Source organism: Camarhynchus parvulus, chromosome 2 (assembly GCF_901933205.1).
Source record: "Camarhynchus parvulus chromosome 2, STF_HiC, whole genome shotgun sequence".
Taxonomy (NCBI): domain Eukaryota; kingdom Metazoa; phylum Chordata; class Aves; order Passeriformes; family Thraupidae; genus Camarhynchus; species Camarhynchus parvulus.
Window position 1 is genome coordinate 79,875,986 of NC_044572.1, and position 23,060 is coordinate 79,899,045.

Here is a 23,060-nt window from a genome sequence, read left to right on the forward strand (position 1 = left end):
GAGTCTGTTCCAAATTACTTAAAATCTGATTTTCACACATCCTTAAGGGTCCCATGGCCCAAAGCCCCATGGGTGGATCAGTGGCTCAACATGTCGGAAAAACAAGGTACAGGACCTATCCTGCAGCTTGTTCCTACGCTTCAGACTCCTGGTACACCTGTCCTCTTCAAGTGTCTTAGCAACCTGTATTATAGAGTTAGCAGGAGAAATAAGTGCTGCTTACAGCATCCAGAAAGAGAGATCCTGCCCCATTTATGCTAAGCCTTTTAAGAGCTACTACATGGCTTCTTTCAAGGCACCTATTTTTGACTCAGTATCGCTGTCCCTGCTCCAGTCTCTAGGGTATTCACTGGTTGAATGTTTGGGGACACCTGAGAAAATACAGGTGTGTCTATAAAGAGAGCAAACTTCCATTAGCTGGTAAACTCTTCTCTATGTCAAAATTCAAGAAAATCACCAACTACTCTTAAATACAGATAGCTTGTTAAATTACATGAGGAAATTTGAGCAAAAGGGTTGTGCTAAATGAGCTTAACATGAAAGAAAATTTATTAGCTAAAAACAAGCTTCAATTAGCATTAAATGTGTGTAGTATTAAAGAGCTGGAGGAACTGTCAGGAAGAATATGTTTTCTGTTAATTGGTTTGCTTTGCCTAACCACTTAGGCTCCAACAAAATATGTTTACATTCTATCATTATGTTTACACTTACTCTGTCTTCCAGTATGTAAGTAGAGGTCATGATGAATTCATAGAAAATATTTTTCTTACCAATTTATTGTGGTAGGTTTCTGTTCTGCACAGAATATTAGAGATGTTTGTCCCATTCACCTGCCATCTGAATAAAAATGCCACCCAGTGTTGGAAACCAGGGAGGCTGTACAGGGCAGTTGTCCTTCAGCTTGTACTGTGCCATTTACAGCAGGGATACTTTTGTGATAGACTTTTAATGGAGTCACTCTGAAGATGGCCTCGTCTGTCATTGGTCAGAAAAAATAGATAGAATTGCCTGAAGTCTTCTTAGCAGTTAAGGCCATGTGAGTATAGAAAAAGACTTGCTTTTCATGTGACTTTCAGAATAATAGGATGGCTTTTATGAGAAGTCCTTTATGACTAAATGCTCCATGAAAATTGACAGCATTAAAATTCAAAATCTTAGTCTCAGGGACTTTTGGAATCTAAAGTCTTTTCTTAAATAAAATATACCTACTCACCTTTTAAAAATGTTAATTACAATGTCCAATCATGTAAACTTGGGACACATCATTTGGATTTTCTTCTGGTAAGGTTATTATTATCAGTCAGACATCCCCCAAAAGGAAGCTGGTTTAGGTTAAATTTATCTAGTGAAAAGGTCTGTGCAGAACTTAAACCATACATTAAAGATCTAAATTCTAAATCCAGAGCATAATAATTCCTCAAAAAATAGTGGCTTATCTTGAAGGAACTATTCATGTGTTCAGATTATTCATGAGCATATGTACTTTGCAGTGCTGATCTTTCAGCGGGGCTTAATTTATTTCTGTACAATTGGCAAAAGCTTTTTCAGATTAATATGTCACCCTCTTAGAAAAAGGATGAATTAATTTAAGATAAACCTCCTTCTGTAATATGAAGCTAAAGTATCATTATAGAGAAGGCATTGTCCAGAGCCCATTTTTATATTAACTATGAAAATGCAAGTACCTGATCAATAAATGATTGACTGATTGATTGATTTATGGCAGTGGGCGTCCCCAAGCTTCAGTGTGACTGATGACAGAGGATTTTCACCAACCCACGACTCTGGGTCATGGCACGCTCAGCATACTCTCTCCCAGAGCCAAGAAACCAGAATCTATTCCCCAACCCAGGTATTCTGGCTGTCAGCTGACCAGTCTTGAATTGTTGTATTTCATGCATACTGAGATTTGTACCCAAAGCAGTTCTTCAGGAGACCTGTGAATCAAAAGTAACAAAGCCTGACTGGAGAATATGTTCTTAAGTTGCACAGTGTAATTCACTGAACCCTGTAGGTTCTAGTGAGGAAAGTGCCTCGCTTCAGTTAGGAGAGTACCTGCAAGGAAGGTGTGCAGAGTTCTGCTCTCTCTGAGGACAGCACATAGCAATGAGAGGGACAAGTGCATTAAATCCAGTTCCCTGACAATCCTTCTAGCATTTCTTTGATCTCTTTCCTGATTGTCTCAACCTTTCAAAGAGAAAGGAGGCGGCTGATAAGCACTATGTTGCAACAGCATTTTAAATTTATCAAGCACATTGCTTTGTTTTCTGGCACAATAACATCTTTAAAAAAAAACGACTGTACATTTCAATAAGGGGTCCTAGGTAAACTGGCACATCTGTAGAAAATCAGTGTCCAAGAGCCAATGAAATTCTTAAAATGCTAATTTTCGAAATCTTTATTAAGATTGATAATATATTTTTCCTTCAGACAGAATTATTGATGTGAATTAGCTGGACTGGCCTTTTTTTTTTTTTCCATAATAAAATATTACTTTGTGGCGTTACGGCAAAACCAAATTGCCTTCTGCATTTGTACAACATCCTAGTAAGTCCATGGAGTGACTGTGTTTATGTCTGTGCGTTATGCATGTGTGTGTATGTGTGTGTGTGTGTATTTATTTATTTATTTATTTATTTATTTATTTATTTATTATACAGACCTATATATACAGTCATACATATATGTCTGTATATTATCTCTGATGAAATATTTAGAGGAAATTGGAATTTACATGTTTTTCTGGCCCCGCAGAACATGGTAGCTATGCTATTTCTTTCATCTTTTTGGTTTTTTGTACTACGTTTGCCTGGAAAAGAGAAGACATCAGAGAAGACCTCATTTAAACACTCCAGATGTAAATATCTTTCAAGGTTAGGGTAAATCCTTTTCATCTTTAGCTAACAGGAATATAGTTAAAACACCCAGCATTTCATCATCTGATATATTACAGAACTTTCTTTTGCTTAGGAACTAGGTAAAGTCCTAATTTGACTTCAAATAAAGGAAATGTGGAAATTTTTTGCCGAAGTAAAATACTGTCAGGCCTGTTTAAAGTATCATCTGATTAATTTTAGTAGAAAGAGATTCTGTAACCAATATAGCAAAAGAGTTATAGTCTACAAATGTATGCATCTGTTTTTTCTTTCTTAAGGAACATGCAATTTGCCTTTAGTTGAGCATTTTAAATGTGGCTTTTTATCAGTTGGCAATCTTGCGAAATACTGAATCCTGAAATTGTCATTAGGTTCGTTACTAGAGAAAATGTTAGCATTACTGATTTGTGTGTGTGTGCATTCCTAATTCTGCATTTTATGCTGAATATTACTTTCCAGTATTCATGTCAGATAGGTTTGCCTATCCCAATGCACACAAAAATATGAGGAATTTCATCATTAAAACAAAGGCATATTTTGTATTGTGCAGCAAATAACAGGTAGTTGCTGCAGAGCAAAGAATAATATGATAATCTTTTCACATTATTTCTTAGAGACACGAGAACCTCTTCAGTGAGCAATGATATGAGAGTCTGGAATTTCTTTTTTACCCTGATGTTACTTTTTCAACATAATTTTCCCTAGGCAGCATCACCATATAAATTCACCATTTAAATTATTTCCTCTTTTGATTGCATAAACCTTCCCAGGGATTGTTTTTTTAAGAATCATTCAAACCTTTGGCAAGAAAATTTTAACATTTCTGGCTTTTTGATTGCCAATTGCCTGCTTGAATAGCACCCTATTTGTCTGCACAATAGGAATTTACATATCATGAGAAAAATCATGAATCCTAAAGGGGAAATTGTGCAAATAAATTGAACTGACATATAGAGGCAAACTCTTTGGCTTATGCAGAAGTAGTCAGGAGTATTCACACAGGTAAAAAGTGATGTAAAAACCACTCCTGAATTTTTAAAAATAGAGACAGAAAAATCTCATCATTTGTCAAAACACGTCTTGTTTTCACCTATCTGCGCTACTATTCAAAATCTTTTGGCTACTTTTTTAAGAAGAACAATTTTTAAAAAAACAAAATATTACAAAATGCTAAGTCAAACAATGTTGTTTTGATTTCCTTTTAATGCTCATAATTATCATTTCACTAGTGGTGTCAAGTGAATATGTTCTGATTTCCTTGGCTTTTTCATCATCTCAAGTAATTTTTTTTGTAGTCCTTCTAATTTTCAGTTTATTAACAATCTCAAACAGTACTAGAAAGATAGCAAGTGATTACTATTATAAAAATACACTTTGCATGGCCTAGAGAGGGTAAAAAACATTTTGCAATGCAAACTATTCATGTTCTTACCTATATCACAATGGCAATACATGGAGGAATATCAAATTATTTGTTTCAACATCAGTTATTGGAAGGAGATGTTCTCAAATGTTTTACCCTTATGGATTTCATTTTTTACTATATACTAATAATCATAATTTATTTTAATAATTTTGCATTTTACATAGTCAAAATTTTTGTGATGCCCTCAACAAAGATTTTTTACTATGCAGTATCACCTACCATTCCTTTAGTTATGTTTCAGTATTTACATGTTTCTCTCTAAAACATTTTCCATGTCTATGTTGATATTGAAAATATTAATAGTAATCTAAGATAGTCTGGGCTGAACTGAAAATTCAATACCAGTGATCATTTTTCATGAAAACAGACCTGCCCTTACTTGTACTATTTCAATAATGAATGAGATTTTAAAATATCAGGTATGATAATTGAGCAGAATTAGAGCAAAACTAATGGGTTGGTTTTTTTTTTTTGCAAATACTTGTGTGTCTATTGAACAACATATCTGTGTGTTTGGTGGTAAATACCTTTCTGTACATACATGTACATGTATACACAAATGGACTCTGTTGATGTAAAACTTGAACACAACCACAGATTAGATTTAGAGGACCCTGCCTTTAAGTATGGTGCCCACAATACCCATAGGTTGGATATTGTGAAAGGTTCTTCACCCAGACGATGATTGGGCACTGGAACAGGCTCCCCAGGGAAGTGGTTGCAGCACTGAGCCTGACAGAGCTCAAGAAGGGTTTGGACAATGCTCTCAGGCACATGGTGTGACCTTTGGGTGTCAGGTGCAGGAGCGAGAGTTGGACTTAATGATTCTGACAGCTCCCTTCTAATTCAGGAGATTCTGTGATTCTATGTCCAAACAAAGAGAGTTGGGAATATGTAAAGAAATAAACCTTAATGGTTTTAATTGTGTGCTTAGAAAGTATCTACAGCTATAGTTGACTGTTGCTTTTCCCCTGAGGGTGCTAAGGGCATAATAGTACTTCCCTTTAGCACTGAGCATTGTAGCAAGCAATAATTCAACAACCAAATTTAGCAGTAATTCATCCAGATAATCACTAAGGAGAGCATGGAAGCTGGCTCCATTCTCATCCAAAATCTACTAGATTCAAGAGGTGCTAAACAAATGAGTAGAGAATCAAAGTTTATCCGAACAATTCTCCAGGGTGCACCATATATATGTGACACTGAAGCATCCTCAGCATTGGTGCTGGGTCTCATGGTAAGCTCTAGCGTATTCATAAGGCAATGATGAGGTATTGTTCACTTAAAAACTCAAGTCCACTCTAAGGTTGCTAAGTACAGATTTAGAAGACAGAAATTTAATCTCATACTTGCGTAAAGTCTGTCCCCAAAGTACTCCACCCTTTGAACTTTTCTGAAGAAAAGAAAATTTAAAATGCAGCCCAGGAGTCAGTACTTTAAGTTAAAGCCTTCTTTCTGAAGGGAGTTGTATAACTGAAGTTTCTGAAATATCCTTAGGGTAGAGCTATGAGGAGGCATCCAGAATCCAGAAGGTTAGGCATAGGTCACATCTACAGATGTTTTTCAAAAGTATGGTACCTTAGAATAAAATTGGATTTTAATATTTGAATAGAATATAGTGACCTAAGAAGATTAACTACATATCTTTTGGTACTGGGAACATTTTTAGTCCATTTAAATAATGTATTAAATGTTTTAAAACTAATTTACATTAGTTAATGGCAAACAATGCATAGATGGATTCATATGTACAATACTGGAAAAAATCCAGACATCTTCCTAAAGACTTTCAAAGGTGTTTTAAAGATACATGCAAAGAGAAACTATTTTTAATTGATGTCAATATTTTTCTCCAAAATTCTTTCAAGGAATATGATTTCTACCATTCTGAAAAAAATGTCATATTTCATTAACTTGTATGCTTAATATTTGCATATCTAAGTTCAGGCACAGATCAGAGAAGATGTGCAGTTAAGAGTATGGGTGAGAAACTCAGTTCCTCTCAGCAGACTTGAGCAGAATTGTTGAGTGGTGTTGGATGGCTGCTCACAGCTTTGCAAATGAATCAGACCAGTAGAACTCTTACTTGCAGTAGTAGCACACTCATGGAGCACAGAGGGGAGGGAAATCAGTTAATTCCTGTGTCAGTCACAGCATATTTCTGTCTCAGAGGTAAATAGTTGAGCTGGGATAGTCAATGCATAACAGTGGGTGTCTTTGCTGGCTGTGTTGCCATACTGACACTATCACCATTCTCATCCTTCTGGGTTCTACAAGGAGGTCAAAAGTGTGTATTCAGTATGGCTGGTACATGTTAATTTAGTCAAAGGTCAATGAAATATTAAGCTGCTGCATCAACATCTTACTTTCATGTCTTTGGTGTTCTACATGATCTAATAATGGGGGGAAACTACTAGGAAGTCCTTCTCATTTCTTCCTTCTTCTCTTCCTAAAACTGCTAAAGGAATTCAAAAATGCCCTAAATATGTCTGCCATTTCAGACTTTAAAAAAGAAAGAAACCTTATCTTTTGAAAGGAGTCTCTTTTGTAGTATGTGTGCTTTGTTCTGAGTGTTTTACTTCCTTACTTGCTGATACAGTTTGTCTTGATGAGAGAGCTGTAGCTACTTCTTCCTGCAAAAAGTAGAAATGAGAAATTTCTGAATTGGTTTATTATTTTTAATTGAACAGAGTGCTTTTAGAGAAAGTTGAGGATCCTCTAAATTGACAGTTGTAATCTTTGGTTCAATATTATGTTTCTCTTTGAGTTAACAATATACTTTGTGAATTGGAAACTGTTAAAGGGGTATCAGTAAAAAACAATGTGCATTTCTCATTATTAACGTCCACGTATGCTGGTGAACTCCATGTTCAAGCAGAATATCCTTAAACTCACACAGGTCAGCAGCAATCACTTGGATCTCTAACTCTCTGATTCAAGTGTATTATGCACAAACTTTTCACCTAAAACCAAGGAGAGCATGAGTTCCTCCAGTGAGTTTTCTGAAGGGGCACTGATTCCTATTCTGTCAGACGGCTCCACATTTGAACGAAATGATTGTCTGCTTTCAGCTGCACTGCTGCTGTTTGGGAAGCACAAACTTCTAATGGCTCTTGGTCACAGTCAGTATCATCAGTATACCATGTTCTTTACCATAAGGGAGAATGATGCAGATTTCACTCTGCTAATGATTTTTTTATGTTTCACACTCATAGGTATAATAGAAGAGTTGTATCTGGTTGATTTTATGGTTTAATGCATGAAAAGTAAGAGTAAGAGGTTGGTTGGTTTCTAGCCTTTGGAAGGACAGTAGATTTAAGAAACTGACCATGAACATAAAGTAGTACTTGTCTCTCTGCTGAAATTTTGTGGCCAAGAGCCACAGTTCACATTTCTAGATAATATACGTGTTTAGATAGGTGGAATTGCATTACTGGAATGAAAATTAGAATACAAATAAAAAATCATTGTACATATTTTTTGTACATAGAAGATACAAGCAAGAATAGTTCTTTTGTGGTTCTAAAAGTTTAAATTATAGCTTATATACCTTGTGCAGGAGAAAATAGAAGAACAGAAAATCTAGCTGAAAGGCCAAGTACTGCCTTCGTTTCCTCTAAAATATATTAAAACAATTTCTTTTCTGTATAAGAGGCAAAGTGATGCTTTGAGAAATGAATTTATTTCATTTTATTGCAGTGTTTTGAAAGTTTTATTTTTGGGCTGCATATAACCTTAGCAAAATGAATAATGAACTCTGCCATATCTGAAGTCTTGTCCTTCATGCTTTGCCTCACATACAGTTCTCTTTTCTTGCAGCTATTTTATTTATCAGATTAGGTCTTGTCATCTTTGCAATTCACACAACAGGAAATCAATAATTAATTATGGATAGGCAAAGCAATGCCTCACTGATTGCCTAAAACATCCAAGACTTGCACTTTATAAAACCACTGGGGATAGTTTCCTTGCTGTTTCTCACTTGAATAGATTTGGCAAGTAATTAGCACTTTATCTCTCCCTCATCCTGTGTCTCTTCATAGCTAAAATCAAGGGATGAGGTGTAAAATTAAGATACAAGATCTATGATTAGAAGATGATAACAATGCACATCAAGAAGTGCATTTGAAAAAAGAGAAAAGTCACCAAGGCCATCTGTGGTATTTTGAAAGAAAAAAAATGGATTATAGTCTCAGAAGAATATAGTACCCCTTGCACTGCAATGGAAGAGAAAAACAGGGAGAGAAAATATTGTAGATTATTTTGAGGTGGAATGCTGACAGTGGGAGAATAATGGTGTTGCTCTCAGAGAAGCCGAGGTGGAGGCTGGGAGGTGTATATCTCATTTCAAAAAAAAAGAGTTTAACCACCGATTCTGAAAATGTCACTTCAAAGAGCCTACAGAAAACTTAATAATCCTCAGCCTGTTCCAGACAGTTTTGCTGCAGTTAATGACTGTCTGACTAGGAGCCCTTCTTTAAGCCTCATGCTGCCCTAAATACGTATTTCAATATCTATTTGTCTTTTGGCTTCTTAAGCATTGAACTTGTGCTGTGTCTGGGATGCAGAAAGGGTCACTTATAAGTAAAAGCCATTTGTACACTGAAATTCAGAGTGAGAAGACAAGAAGCACTGAGGTCAAGCCCTCTGCACCAGATAGGAGACGGAAGCACTACGTGTGTCACACAGCTGCACCAGCTGTGGAGCAACGTGGCAGCCGCAGCATCTGGGACAGGGGACTGAGGGTCCCTGGGAGAGGTGGCTGCTCCAGTGGAGCTCTGCCACCTGCCTGGCCCTGCTGCTAATGCTGCTCTTTGCCTTGGCTCAAGTGATGGCATTGCTTCCATGGGGTTCTCAGCAGTCTCCATCCTCTCCCCCCAGTTAGGTCTGTACAGAGGAGGAGGGAGTGTCCTTCCTCAGAGGCTCACACGGGTGGTACGCTCAGCATGACCTTTAACCAGCAAACAACTGGCTTCATCATCATCATGAAAAGGCATGGGAAGCAAGCTGTGTTTCCTTTAACCGCTTTGTCTAACTTCTCATTCTGTCCCCAACTTTCATCCAAATTAATGTAATATTTTTAAAGCCCCAAAACATGATTAATTTCTCTTCTAAAAATAATCTTCTGGCTTCCCTAAGTTGTGGAAATGAGACTACAAGCACAAACACTAAAATCTTCAAATTAAGATGAGCTTCAGTGATGCATGTCTTCAGTTTGGGTCTGTTGATTTTGGGTGCTTGGCTCATAACTCTTTGGGAGAGGAGGGGAAGCATGACACTTGGAGTCAGCAGCCCTTCTGAAGCCATTGAAATTGCTCCAGAAGAAAGGATTTAAACCAAATGGACATGTAAACTGGGGGAACACCAGGATCTTCCACACTCAATCCCTACTCTTCTCTTGAGCAGCATATCTTGATTTACCTCTTCAGAAGCAAAAGATAAAATCCTAGGAATAAAAATGGTAATACTCATTAGAATTGTAGAGTAACTGATGGCAGTAAAATAATGTTTATTCATAATACATAGTAAAGCAGATCAATGCCCAGGAATTCTTTTCCGGAAACAACACAAGCAAATCCAGAAACAAACAATACTTTGAGGAGTCATTTTCTGTTACTAGGATTTGACAGTGTAAATTCAATTTGAATTTGTAAATTCAAATTAAAAATTAAAAAAGCCTTTGGGTTTAAAATAGATAGTTTATATAAAACTAGTTGGTTTGTTTTTCAGGAGTGTTTCTAGAGTTTTTGAAGCTGTAAGAATTCAGTTAAAATCTCTCTTCCAAAGGAAATACTCCTCAAGTACAAAGGCAGGTGCTTTTTTAGAGAACAGTTGTCTCACCATCTCCTGCTCAGCAGCTCACATTTCCTTGTCACCCCCTCCAGTGGCGCACAGGTTCTGTTGGTGGGGACTAGTTAGCTTCTTCCCTTGGTGCCACAGGGCTGGCTTGGTATCTTTTTTGAGAAACATTGGGAAATATATTTATTCTTTTTCTTTTATTAAAACAAAATAATATGATTCCAGATTGTGAATCCTAATAAGTAAGGGTGGTTGTTGGTGATCATAAAAAATAGATTATTTCAGAAATCCCATGTGAGAGCACCATGAGATATTTATGTGGATAACCCAACTTTGTGACCATTTCAGATTTCTCACCACAGTCAAGTCATAGACATAAGTTTCATATGGCAATGTATCTAGATTATTTGATCCAGTTGTAATTTCTGCTTTGTCCTATTAGAGTTGTGACAGCAAATTACCACTGAAGAATTGCCCAGACCTATGTAAGTCTGATGAGCCTTGACTTAATTCACATCAGATTTATCCTTTGCTGTAGACGGCGTCACACTGGTGCACAGCAGTTGGGATGTTTCATTTAACCTGACAGTGCTGCTTTGGCTTGTGAAGGAAGCAGCACTCAGAGCAGTGTCTGACTCAGTTTCAAAGCAAGTAGATCCTACCTTACATACTTACAGGCGCTTTGCCTTGTTGCTGTGTCACCTACTTCTAACACCACAGTGAGTCCAGTTAGTGATCCCCGCAAGAAGTTATCTATCAAAACTTCACATTTCTACACCTTATAACCATTACAAGAACAGATATTACTTCAGTTAATATCCTGGAACCAGTAAAAAGCTGGCTTGTGGATAAGGAAGTAGGATGACAAAGCAAGTCTGGTTCTGTGTGCTTCAAGTTGTCTGTAAATATCTATTAAATTAGGTTACAAGAGGATCAGACCTGAAGCAAGAAGTAGTGTGCTGGCAACATTGTAAATTTCAGGAAGGCAGGACACAACATTATCTATATTTTTTCAGGCTTTAGCTGTTTTTTAATTGGATTTTTTGCATCATTTTAATTTTTTCTCTCTAGTAGGAATTTTCCATTTACAGGAAGTTGCTCTTCTCTGTTCCTGAAAATGTTCAAGTACCTATGGCCGGGAGTCAGAGCAGACTGTGCTCTTCAACACTGTAAGATACTGAGCTATCACACAGCCATCATACCTCGTACAGTTCTTCTAGAGCACTCAGTGCTTTTCCAGTCAGTGTCTTCTTATAGAAGTTGATCAGTCAGAGGATAGAGCTTGTTTTCACTTTTGCTGCATGGCTATTATCACATGGACTGTTGTGGGATTTCTTTCTGAGTGGATGCTGTGAGGTATCCAGGATAGGCACTGTACCCTTCCTGACTCCTGGACATGCCTCATTCCTGTTGGGAACTGTTGGGTCAACGTGTTGTCAGTTCCCATCAGGACTTAATTTAATTCAGTCTTCACAATGTTACTGTACTACAAGAGGGAAAGTAGTGTGTCTGATATCATCGGAAGGAAGGAAGGAAGGAAAGAAGGAAGGAAGGAAGGAAGGAAGGAAGGAAAGAAGGAAGGAAGGAAGGAAGGAAGGAAGGAAGGAAGGAAGGAAGGAAGGAAGAAGGAAGGAAGGAAGAAGAAGAAAAGGAAGGAAGAAGGAAGAAGGAAGAAGGAAAAGAAAAAGGAAGAAAAAAAAAAAAAAAAAAAAAAGAAAAAAAGAAAAGAAGAAGAAGAAGAAAAGAAGAAGAAAGGAAGGAAGGAAGAAGGAAGAAGGAAGGAAGAAGAAGAAGAAGAAGGAAGGAAGGAAGGAAGAAGGAAGGAAGGAAGGAAGGAAGAAGAAGGAAGAAGAAGAAAAGAAGGGGAAAGGAGGAAAAAAAAAAAGAAGGAAGGAAGGAAGGAAGGAAGGAAGGAAGGAAGGAAGGAAGGAAGGAAGGAAGGAAGATTATATTTTCATGAGACATATGCAATAGGTGTTTGGTGCAATAAGTTTAGTCATCCTGACAAAATAATTCTTTTCACATGGGCCTGATGAAAATGATTTCTTTTCAAAATGACTGAAAGTTGAGCAGGAGATAAAGAACCTGTTCAACCCTTAAGCCCAGCAGAGTGTTCAGAGAGACTACAATATCACTTTCATTTTCTATAGTGAACATCCAACTCCCATCCCAATTTTAATCCTGAAACTTTTTCAAGAGGATGTTGTCACAAAGACATCACTGCAAATCAAGCTTTAGCATATGGACTGTACAAAGTAGCATTGATATAATAGTATAATGGATATATTCAGTATAGTCAAAATATAGACAAATAGAAGATGTGTTGGAAGGATGTATAATGGTATTTCTGTAGTCTGGTTGTTCTCTGTCCTCCTGTAGTGTGCAGTTGCCACCTGTTAATTAATTTAATAAAATACATTTAACATTACATTTAAAAAATACATCCATTCTGTAACAGAATTGCATTGAATTGCTTTCCAATTTGTCAGATGCTTTTGTCTTACTCTTCCTCTCCTAGATCACATTTATGGCAAGTAAATAGGTTTCTTAAATTCAGCCTCACATACTTTGGTCTTGAGTTAGCTTTCATCTCTTTAGGACACTGCTGTATACTGTACCTTTAAGTATGCAAGTCAATTTAATTAAATTTCATTACAGGCAGTAGACCTGAAACAAAATAATGAAAGCAGCCATCATGTCAGGTGGTATTTGTTTAGCCATTAAATTGAAAATACCCCCTTTAGGCTCTTAAAAATTAGTTTCAATATTTAATACTAATAGCTTTTGGAATTGTTAATGGGTATAGTTTTAATAAATTTGTTACAAACTGTTTACCTTTTCACGGAAAGAAGCTTGTTGCTCGCTCCAGAAGAGAGCTAAGGATAAATAACTTGAAAGTATTAGGGTTTTGAAATACTGTGAGGTCTGGGAGCTGCCCACAGTCTGTGGAAAAACACCATGAAAGTTGTCATACAGTGGTAGGAGTGTGCCTTGTTTAGTCAAAGGCAATGCCAAGCCAGTACAAAACTTGCCTTAGAGTTTATTGTTTGCCTCACTTGTCTTGTTGAGCTGATTTGGCTTGCCAGCTTGAGAGTTTGTAGCAGAATTTATTTAAAGACCTCATTATAAGCACTATTGTCACCAGAGAGAAAAATGAAAATTTGCAGTGAAGAGAAGAAGGGAAAGCCTCTGCTGCAGAAAAAGACTGCTGATGCCGGCATCCATGCAGCTCTCCTTGATGCTCAGGCACCTCACGGTGCTGTGTCTGAGGAAGCAGCATTGACAAAGCACCTGCTGATGTCCTGCACAGCCAAACCAGTGCCATGTGCTGTTCCTGCAGAGTCCGTGGGACAGTGCAGGTGTCAGGGATTTATTTAATCTGCTTCCCGTCAGAACCAGGCTGCAGGTATTAATGTATACAACACCAATGGAATAGGCAACAAGAAGAAAGACTTAGGGGAAGACTCTTGTCACTTTTTTCTGAAAAATATGCCAGGGTTTTACTTGAGGGCAACAAGAGTGCAAACGGAGAGTATACTTGGCCGTGGACGTATCCAAATCCACAAAACTGTAAACATTTCTACTTTGTTCTATGTAAGCATGGTTGATGTCTCTTCTTTCGCAGGCAGAGAGTAATGAATAGTACATCCCTTTTCCTTTTGTCAGATCTAAAGGCTGTCCTCCTCATAGCTTCCCCTTCTTCCATCTGTTTAAAAGAAAACTTATTTTTAAAAGAAATAAATTCTTTTGTAGAAAACTACAACAGCATGAGATATAGTCACCTTTCTTTTAAGAAATTCTTAACCCCAGAGAAGGAGAAAGAAGAACCATTTTTCTTCATCAGGATAAAGGCATGGGCTTCTTACATGTTTGCTCCTTCAGTTTCGTAATAGAGAAATGAATGCACAACTTACTGTCAACCAGAGACAAAAAAAATAAGGTTATATGTGTTACTTGGAGCCTTGGTTAAGATTATTGGACTTCAGCTATTCATTACAGCTCTAACTATAAACTATCATGTCTTCTTTAAAATACATGTATTTTATATATATGTACATATCATGTAGAGTAATTTCCAATTTGATTTAAGAAGTTAGGGCTTCACAGATTTTTTTCTTCCATTATTATGAACCCTCCCTCTACCTTGGAGGATGTGGTTTGTGTAGAAACTTCTTTTTGGAGATGAGATATAAATTGGAAATGTTGTATATAGAAAATTTTGGTTTGAGGAAGTTGTATTAACGATCAAGTATTTATTTTTTCAAGTTACTCTTACTATTTTTTATTAATTAACAAGATTTCTCCCTTATATTTTCTTATATGACTGTGATTAAATATGAGGTGCAGTTTAGTGAAGTGTCCTAAACAGGAGCGATGGAGGACAAACAGTCACTGCTGACTCCAGGGAGAGTCCTGACTGTGCTGTAAATGCCATAGCCCAGATTTCATTCTTCCTTATTTTTGTCTTTAAAATTGCAGCTGAGATACACCCCTATTTGTACAAATGCATTACATGAGGAGTACAGTCATTCAGCACCCGTAATCAGGTGTCACCTCTGGCTGTCCTAAGTTGTTTATAAAATATCCTTCTACAAGAAGTGTTATCTTCATTCCTCCTGCTGTGTCACAGTCTTGCTGAGTTCTCTTTTCTAAGAGTCTCATGGAAAGGGGATTTTCAACCCATCTTCTCTTCTGAGAACCAGGTGCCCATGGTTTCTGTGGATGGAACAAAGTCAGACAGATCCCTTGAGCAAAGGCATTTTGCTGGATGTGTGGAATTCATTGCTGGATGTGTGGAATGGCTGAGTTGGGGGGTGGGAATATCTTTACTACCCCAACCATGAATTATTCTTCTGTGAGCAAGAGGAAAATTCCAGCTGGTTTTTGGTAATGTTTTATTGTGTTTCTTTTTTTCAGCATTTCGTTGCAAAACTTTTGTTTAGCAGCATGCCTGGTGCTTGACTCAGTTTCCACTGAGCCCAACAGAAAGTGGGCATTTTCAAAACTGTGTGAGACTGGAAATCTCAATGTTACTGATTTAGATTTAACATTAAACACTGATAAAGACAGTTGCAATCTATCAATGCTGAAGGCAGCTGAAATACTGTCATTTAATGAGAACACTACCAGAAGTCAGTTTATGCTCTCATGATAGTTTCAGACTATATGTAATACGTTTTTAAAAATGTGAAGTACATTATTTTGTTTTATTGCATTATGTTATGGTGCAGGAATAAATCATGAAATATTTAAACTTTCCTTTTTTATTTTTGAACTAGCTGTTTCTAGTATTTGTATTACTTTGTTGCAGTTTTTTTAATACATCACCATGAACGCAGTTTTAAATAGAAGGAATAGAATTTCATTCCATATGCCTTGAAGAAAACTGGAACGAAATGCATTGATTCTTTTTCTCTTGCGTGTGAGCAAAGGGGCAGTTAGTATAACTCAGCTGAATTTGATGTGCAGTCTGGTAATCCTGGAACTTCCCAATCTACTCATTCCAAAACTCTGCATAAAATGGAAAATATTTCAAGCCAGAATGCTGTTTATAATGTGAAAATTTAGGTTTGGAAAAAAGGCAGAACTATTAAACAAATAGTCTAAAACAAGTGCTAATAATTTGAGTCTTCCTGAGATGTGTTATTTTATAGAACTTTCTACATTTATTTTTAATCTTGCTGTGTCAATACAATCAGCACATCCTATCCTGTACCACTAACTGTATTTACCACCCAGTGGCAGGAAGAAGACAGCAGCCTACTGGTGTATCAGTAGTGAAAACACCAAAGAAAAATACTCTGCTTAAAGCAGGGAGCTGTGTGGCATTTTCACTGACTGTTGTCACCATTCTTGGTGTTGCAGGATGGATGGTCACAGTATCACTTTGTAGCCTCATCTTCAACAATAGAAAGGGATCGGCAAAGACCGTACTCCTCATCACGCACGCCCTCCATCTCTCCCGTGCGCATGTCTCCCAACAACCGCTCAGGTAAGGCCAGGCCCAAGCAAAGGCACAGGTAAAAATCCATCACCGTCATTTTCCCTGACATCTGGATTTGTTGTTCACTCTGGTGGAAGGGCACAAAGTGCGTTCTTTACTGTCACCAAATTATTTGGTCAAAACAGGATTTAATTTTTTTTCATTAGCATCTGGTAAAGTTTTACAGAAGAAAGACTATTCCGTAAAGTTGTACAGAAGAAAGATTATTCCATAACATTTTGTCATAAATTCTCCCAAAATGTTTTCTTGATGGGGATTACCTGACTAGGTCTCAGGGCAATGGCACCTATTGGTAGCACCAGGAAATTCTGTTGCTCACTTTGCTAGTCTTGAAAGCCACTATGTGGTTTATGACCATTTTGCACACTTAGCAGAAGTTTAAAGACCGACATTACTTTTTTTGTCAGCTTTTATTCTGGGTATGTGTGTATACATATGCAAATGTAAGTTTCACAGATTTGTCTACACATCTTCCTAACATTGATAGCATATTTACACCAGCTATTATCAATTTTATATGATCTGCACAATGAACTAATGTGCGTATCTCAACTAATGCCATAGTGCAAATTAATTTTTCTATCTAGAAATTGGGTAATCTTTCCCTCACTTTATTCTAAGGTAAAACATACCTTCTTCATTAGATAAAGTCATTCCCAGTGAAAAATTTTCACGATAAACAGAGTGCACTGACAGTCTTTCAGTGGCCTTTCTGCTGCTTTTCAATCAAACGCTGTCATTCCAAGAGTTTAGGATTAAAGTTGCCAAACTTATTATTACCATTATGCCATAGTTTGCTTTTTAAGGAAATTGTTTTGTTAATTATCTGGAAGCTGCATCTTAGTCCTGCAGAACAACAATTGAGGAGATGTGAAAATGTAGCCAGAAGTACAGTGAGAGCTGCTATTCTGTTTTTAAGATCTGCCATTACACAAGTCCATAAAGGGCTCTTGTTCTTTTTTTTCTTCTCTAAAATCTCATCTTGACTGTAAGTGCAAGGTACTTGAAATGGCCAGCCCTAAGATCTTAGTTCTGTCTCTTGCCAGAACCATCTTCTCACTTCTGTTACTCTAAATTTCGGATGAAATTTTACTGCCATCCTCAGTTATCCTAGAAAAGACTGGAAAAGCACAAATAATAGTGGCTGTTTCTGGAGGAAGAAGAGCCCATGTCATTACATACCAGTCAGCTCAATGTCAGTCTAGAAAATTGCTGGAACAAATAATCAGAACCTGAACAGCTCAAAGGTAGTAGGAACATAATATAGTACTTAGCTCTAGGAGTATCTATTTCTACATAATAATGTAAGTTGCTGTATGTCTGGTAGTATCCATATCAAATGCAAGCATTGATTCAATACCAGTTGCTCTTATTAAATCCATCTGAATTCCTGCTACAAGAATTTGCAGAAAGAAAAGTCAGTAAGTACAATATCCTATGATCAGTAAGCCTCTTTCACACAACATTTTTATGGAAAAGCCTAAGGCAAGCTAGCCAGCAGTTCAGAAAACATCCTCTGTGGTAAATAAAAAACTTACTGAAAACCATTCACAAGGAAAGAGTATTGTCTATTGCCAAAATGGCAGAATGCTGTGCTTAGAGCCTACCTTGGGTCCAGTACTCTTCAGTGGTTTTAGTAATGACCCAGATAATATGCAAAAGTTACCTCTTACCTTTGTGGGTGACATAAACCTGGGAGAAACTCACGTTCTTTGATGGGCATTATTGTAATTCAAACTGATCCTGAAAAATTGGAGGTAATATTCGAAGGGAAAAAAGTAACCAATCCTTTAAAAATAAGTTATAAGGAGAATGTCTGACTAGGTGACATTTCCTAATTTCTAAAGTTCTTTAAAAATTATCTGGGGATTTTTGTCAGTTGCACACATGATTTGGAAGGTGGAAAAATTAGGATATGAGAATATACTGAATGGACTATAATTGTTTAACTCAAGTAAAAGAGACATGAAATGGAGACAGTGGGAAGAGGTACACACCAAGTCTTCAAGCATGTAACAGCCAGCCATGAAGAGGAATGGTGTGATTTTTTTCCTGCTTTCATAGCAGACAAATGGAAATAATGAGCAGCAAGGAGTCAGGCTAGATTTTTCCTAGCAGTGGGGAAAGAAAGCACTGGAACAGAGTGCTTGGAGCTGTTATGTGATCTCTGTCATTAGAGATCTTTAGTTCCAGATGAAAATCTGTTAAGAATTATGTTGGTATACTGGATCCTACTTTGGGATAAAGAGTTGAAGTAAACGAACTCACACCATCCCATCCATCCCTAGGACTGGGTGATAACAGGCTTTTCTGTGTCCTTTAAGAATTAGAGCAGAAAAACCTTATCTCAATTTTCAGTCTAATATCAACCAAAGTCTTCATCTTTGCTTCCAGTAAAAACTCTGAAAGAGTTTCAGAGTTCTGCATTTTAATGCTTTCCAGAAAGTAGTTTTCCTCTCAGGGGAAGAGCGAGGGAATTCCCACAGGGAACAGAGAGATTATTTTATCTGTATCAGTCAATTTTGTTCAAAACACCAGAGTGTTTATAACCATTACCAGAGTATGTGAAATAAAATGTGTCTCTCTGCTAGCAGCTTTTTCAAGGTTTGCATTCTGGCCCTCTCCCCATTAGACTCAAGCTGCCATTAGCTGATTTGCTGGTTTAACGTCATGTTTCTTTATATCTGCTGGATTATCAGCTTTAGATTTACATCACTGTTGGCAAACAGTTTAAAAGCAATCCCCAGTTCTAATGGCTTCATAAGAAAGAACATCTGTCCCAAATTTGCTCTGTAAATTCAGAGGCCAGAGCCAGCAAAACCAAGTGAAGCAGATTTCAACCTCACTTGTGCTTCCCTACTCCATAGCTGAGTGCAAGTACTTCACTGTTGCTCAACTAAAAAATGTAACATATTTAGAGATGCTGGAAGATATGCCTCAAGGTCGAGCTTCACAAAGAGTTTGTATTACATTTTTAATTTTTTTTCTTTTCTTTGTTTATGAACAAAGGGATTGTTACTGGTTTTGAGCTTCTTTTTACATAGCAAATACCTGGATGGAGGCAGTTGAGTAGGGGCAAGCACCAGTACTTCAGTAATATTTGTACCACTGTGCCCTTATGAGGTTCTGGGGAGCTCTGCTACTCACCCAGTGCTCCTCCTGCCCTCCACAACAGGGAAAGTGCACTTTATTTACCAACACCTAAATATACTGAAGTCAGTTTAGTTGAAAGCCATTATTTTTTCCTTTGCTTTTCCCCTTTTCCTAAGCATTGCAAGCGCTAAGGCTTCATGATCAGTGCCAGTGATCACCTCCACATTCTCCAGTGTGTGAGACTTGAGTACAAAACCCAGTTCTCTTTTGTGCTACCTGTGCTTTCCTCCTTTTAGTTGTGCCGTGAGTATAGGTGATAAAGGATTTAGTTTTAATAAAAATTGCCTAAAGTAGCAGTTGTTGCTTTAGTGGCAGTTATTCACACATATAGATATTTAAAAACAGAGAAATTATTTGAATTACCTTTAACTGTTAGGCATTCTTTGATATATGTTTTCTAGGGGGGAAAAGGCTTTCTTTTCTTCCCTTTTCCATTAGAATAACTTAATTGGTTTATTTATTTTCAAGAGAAAAGGGAAAAAAACAATTTTATAAGGGTTTTTCCCACACAGTTGAAAGTTAACAGTCTTTTCAACGGAAGTAAAATAACTATTTTGAGGAAAAAAATGGAAGTGTCCATACCAGAAAGTTTTGCCAAGTTAAAGAAACTGAAAAATGAAAGGAGAAAAAAAATACTGTTGTACTTTTCCTTTTGAATAGCGATCATCTTAGATGTTGGATGTAAGTAAAAAGAAATTTAACATTTAGAAATAAAATTATGTTTGCAGTTGATTGTCCAATGAATACATTTGCCTTGCCCTTGAAATAACAGCATCTCTTCCTCCATTATGTGGTAGTGTTTCTTCAATCAGCTTCATGTTAGAAAACTAACAGATATAAACTTTACTGGAATGCTTACTCAAGAGTTAAACCCTACTTTCAGTCATGTATGATTAAAAAAAGAAAAAATCCATTTTTGTTATCTAGCAAGTGCCCCAGCCTCACCTCGGGAAATGATCAGCCTAAAAGAAAGAAAAACAGACTATGAATCAACTGGAACTAACGCCACTTACCATGGAAGCAAGGGAGAACACACTTCTAGGAAAGACACCATGACAGGTGAGATTTTGCTTGCATAGCATATATAGAAATCAGCTATGATAGAACACTGATTTTATAGGATTGCCTGGGCTTGCTGCACTGTGGAAAGAGTTGGCCTGCTTTGGTTAATTCCCTAGTTTTGGCACCTTGAGAAATACAACTGAAGATACATTTGAATGAATACAAGACTATGTGAAAATGATTTGTAAACACCATGGTTCTTCACAGAAGAAAGGCTCTAAATCAAATCTTGCATTTTACATTTGTTTTCATTTCAGGAGGAAATTGGTTGATCACTTTGAACTAACTGGTATATTTGAGCATGTGCAGTGATCCCTAACATCTGTCTTTTGCAGGAAATGCTCTCCAGGATGAGTTACCTTATTTTGTATGTCAGTATTCATAGGAAGTTTGTGGCTCTTTGTAAAGTTTATCCATGTTGCTTTCTTAGCAGGGCTGATTTGAATGCAGTAATTTTCTGTGTATTTTGTAGCATCTGTTGCAGGTTTCTCTGAAGGCCTCTCTTCCCCAGTGAGCTCATTAATCTCTTAGCATTTCAGTAATTAGGAAATTGTGACTGCTTTTCCCAGTGCTGTATCTCTTCATGAATTCTCTTGCAAAATACATGCTGGTCTCCATCACCATTGCCCAGGCTGATATAACCATTTTTGAACTTCTTGTCACATTTATACAGTACCAAGCATCACAGTCTCCTCTTCCTCAATTGCTACCTTAGAGCAGGCAAAAAATCTCAATGAGAAGTCTGAATGCCTGTTACCTTCTCCCATGCCCTCTGTAGAGGTCTTGCTCAGAAGCAGAATGAGTTGCTTACCAGGAACATGGTGAGTCAGCATCAATCCATCCATAAGATCCATCTTTCAAGGCTGTATGCAGGATATGAAGATACTCACACTGTATCTACTATGTTAAATGTGATTATGTAATCAAAACATAAAGAGAAGCCTTGGAACTTGTGTGAAAATGCTATATGGAATGTTAACTAGCCTGAAGGTGAAAATCTGAAGAGAAGAATCAGAGTCACGAGCATTTGGAAGCCACAGAAATTCGGAGTGTCCTGAATGACTTCTGTGGGGTGCTACGAGAAAGTGCAGAAGATTCAGTCAAGGTACTGCATTTTATGTGTCTGTAGTGTTTTGAGTGTTTCAGCGTCACTGCACGAGGTGTAGTTTTCTATAACAGTTCAGTGGCCCCTACTTGGCTGATTGTGAAGGACAGCACCGATGTTTTTTCAACCATTTGTCAAGGACCAATAAAGGGTGAATCTCAGGAATAAGAGCATCAGGCTGCAAAGGAAAAGGCAGAAACAGTAGTATTTTGTTCTAGCTGTATCTGTAAATTCAGATTAGCAAATTATATGAGAAAGTTCACCAAAATACAGTGTCTCCATGCTGAAAATTTGGGTTTCCTTGCATATAATCTTGCCTCTCTCCACACGTTTAAAAAATGGACTTTTTTTTTTTCACACCCCTTTTCACTTTCTTTTTTTGTGTGGTGCTTTTCTTGTCCGATTCCTACTTCCCTTATTTCCTTTCTCTCACAGTATAATTTTCCAATTGTGAGGTTTGTACTGCCTCAGCAACCTTTACTCCACTTTAATTTTTCCATTGTGTTTTCCTCTAATATTGTCTTGTATTTTGTCTATTTCTGTTGATTATTTGGGTGGGCTATTAGTAAGGAGACTTGAAACTATTAGCATCATACTCAGCTATCAACTGTCTTTCCAGCTCCTGAGCTCAGTGAAGGGAAAAAAAATCAAACTAATTCCAATCAAAAAATGTAAAATTTCACAATCTTACATGACCAATGTACAAATAAATATGGAATTAACAAGTAACTTTCTCTCTTTCAGATCACCAAATCTCTGGACGTTTGGTCTAAGCTCAAATTAAGCACCGTTATAGAAACAAAAGAAAATGATGGAAAGAGTTTTGCTCGTCAACATTCAACATGGAATTTGTGTAGCATAATTGTAGCTCATTAAATAATAAATATTTGATTTTAAAAAACATATAAAGTCAGTATTTGTGATTTTGTGACACATTTTGACTTTGCTTGAGTGGCCTAATACAAGTTCATGCAGCAAGTTTCTTGCAATGCCTGCGTTTCATTTTGTGCATCAGACAGTGCATTGCAGCCGATACATCCACATGGATGGGACTTAGATGAATGTTTTCTCAGGTTCCACCTGGCACACACATATTTTGATCTGCTGTTCTACTTTTGTGCCAAGCTGATGTATTACACAAAGCTTGCTTTGACTTATGGATTTTACACAGAGCATAGAGCCACAGCTGTAGTCCCAATTTATCCATGACTGTCTCCATGCTCTTCTCCAAAGCTCTTCTCAGTTTATAGTTGAAAAATTTTATGACCTTTGGGCTGAGACTGAAATGAAGGTTTTTTGATGGATTTTCGAAGTAGGAAGGTTGGCTTCCTGCCATCCTGAGGATTTGTCAGGGAACCTCTGGGAAAAATGGAGAATCTATGAAGTAAACAGTTCAGCTGAAGATGATAACTTACATTGATTTCATGAGGATAGATAAAAAAAGAGACACAGTATCAAAGTTTTCATTGCTCTCTTCACAGGTTTATGATGCCTTTTATATGTACTGTCCATTCTCTCCTCTCTGTAGAAAATAATAACCAATTATAAAATTTTGTCACCTAAAGTATATTTTTAAGACAAAAATTATTATATTCCGTTTAGGAAAATGGGAACTGTAAGTGCACGTGATAATGT

The 23,060-nt window shown here is 37.1% G+C and overlaps 1 protein-coding gene across 7 annotated transcripts in view; it reads left to right on the forward strand.

Annotated features, from left to right (window-relative positions):
- Positions 1 to 23,060, forward strand: part of CTNND2 (catenin delta 2) — a 636,038-nt gene that overhangs the window by 604,762 nt on the left and 8,216 nt on the right. For 5 of the 7 annotated variants that reach the window (XM_030971656.1, XM_030971657.1, XM_030971655.1 and 2 more), the window contains 3 exons: positions 1,727 to 1,852; positions 15,967 to 16,093; positions 20,186 to 20,317. In XM_030971656.1, coding sequence (XP_030827516.1) covers positions 1,727 to 1,852; positions 15,967 to 16,093; positions 20,186 to 20,317 — 385 coding nt within the window. The remainder of the gene's footprint in view (positions 1 to 1,726; positions 1,853 to 15,966; positions 16,094 to 20,185; positions 20,318 to 23,060) is intronic. The other 2 variants (XM_030971661.1, XM_030971658.1) reach the window with 1 other exon arrangement.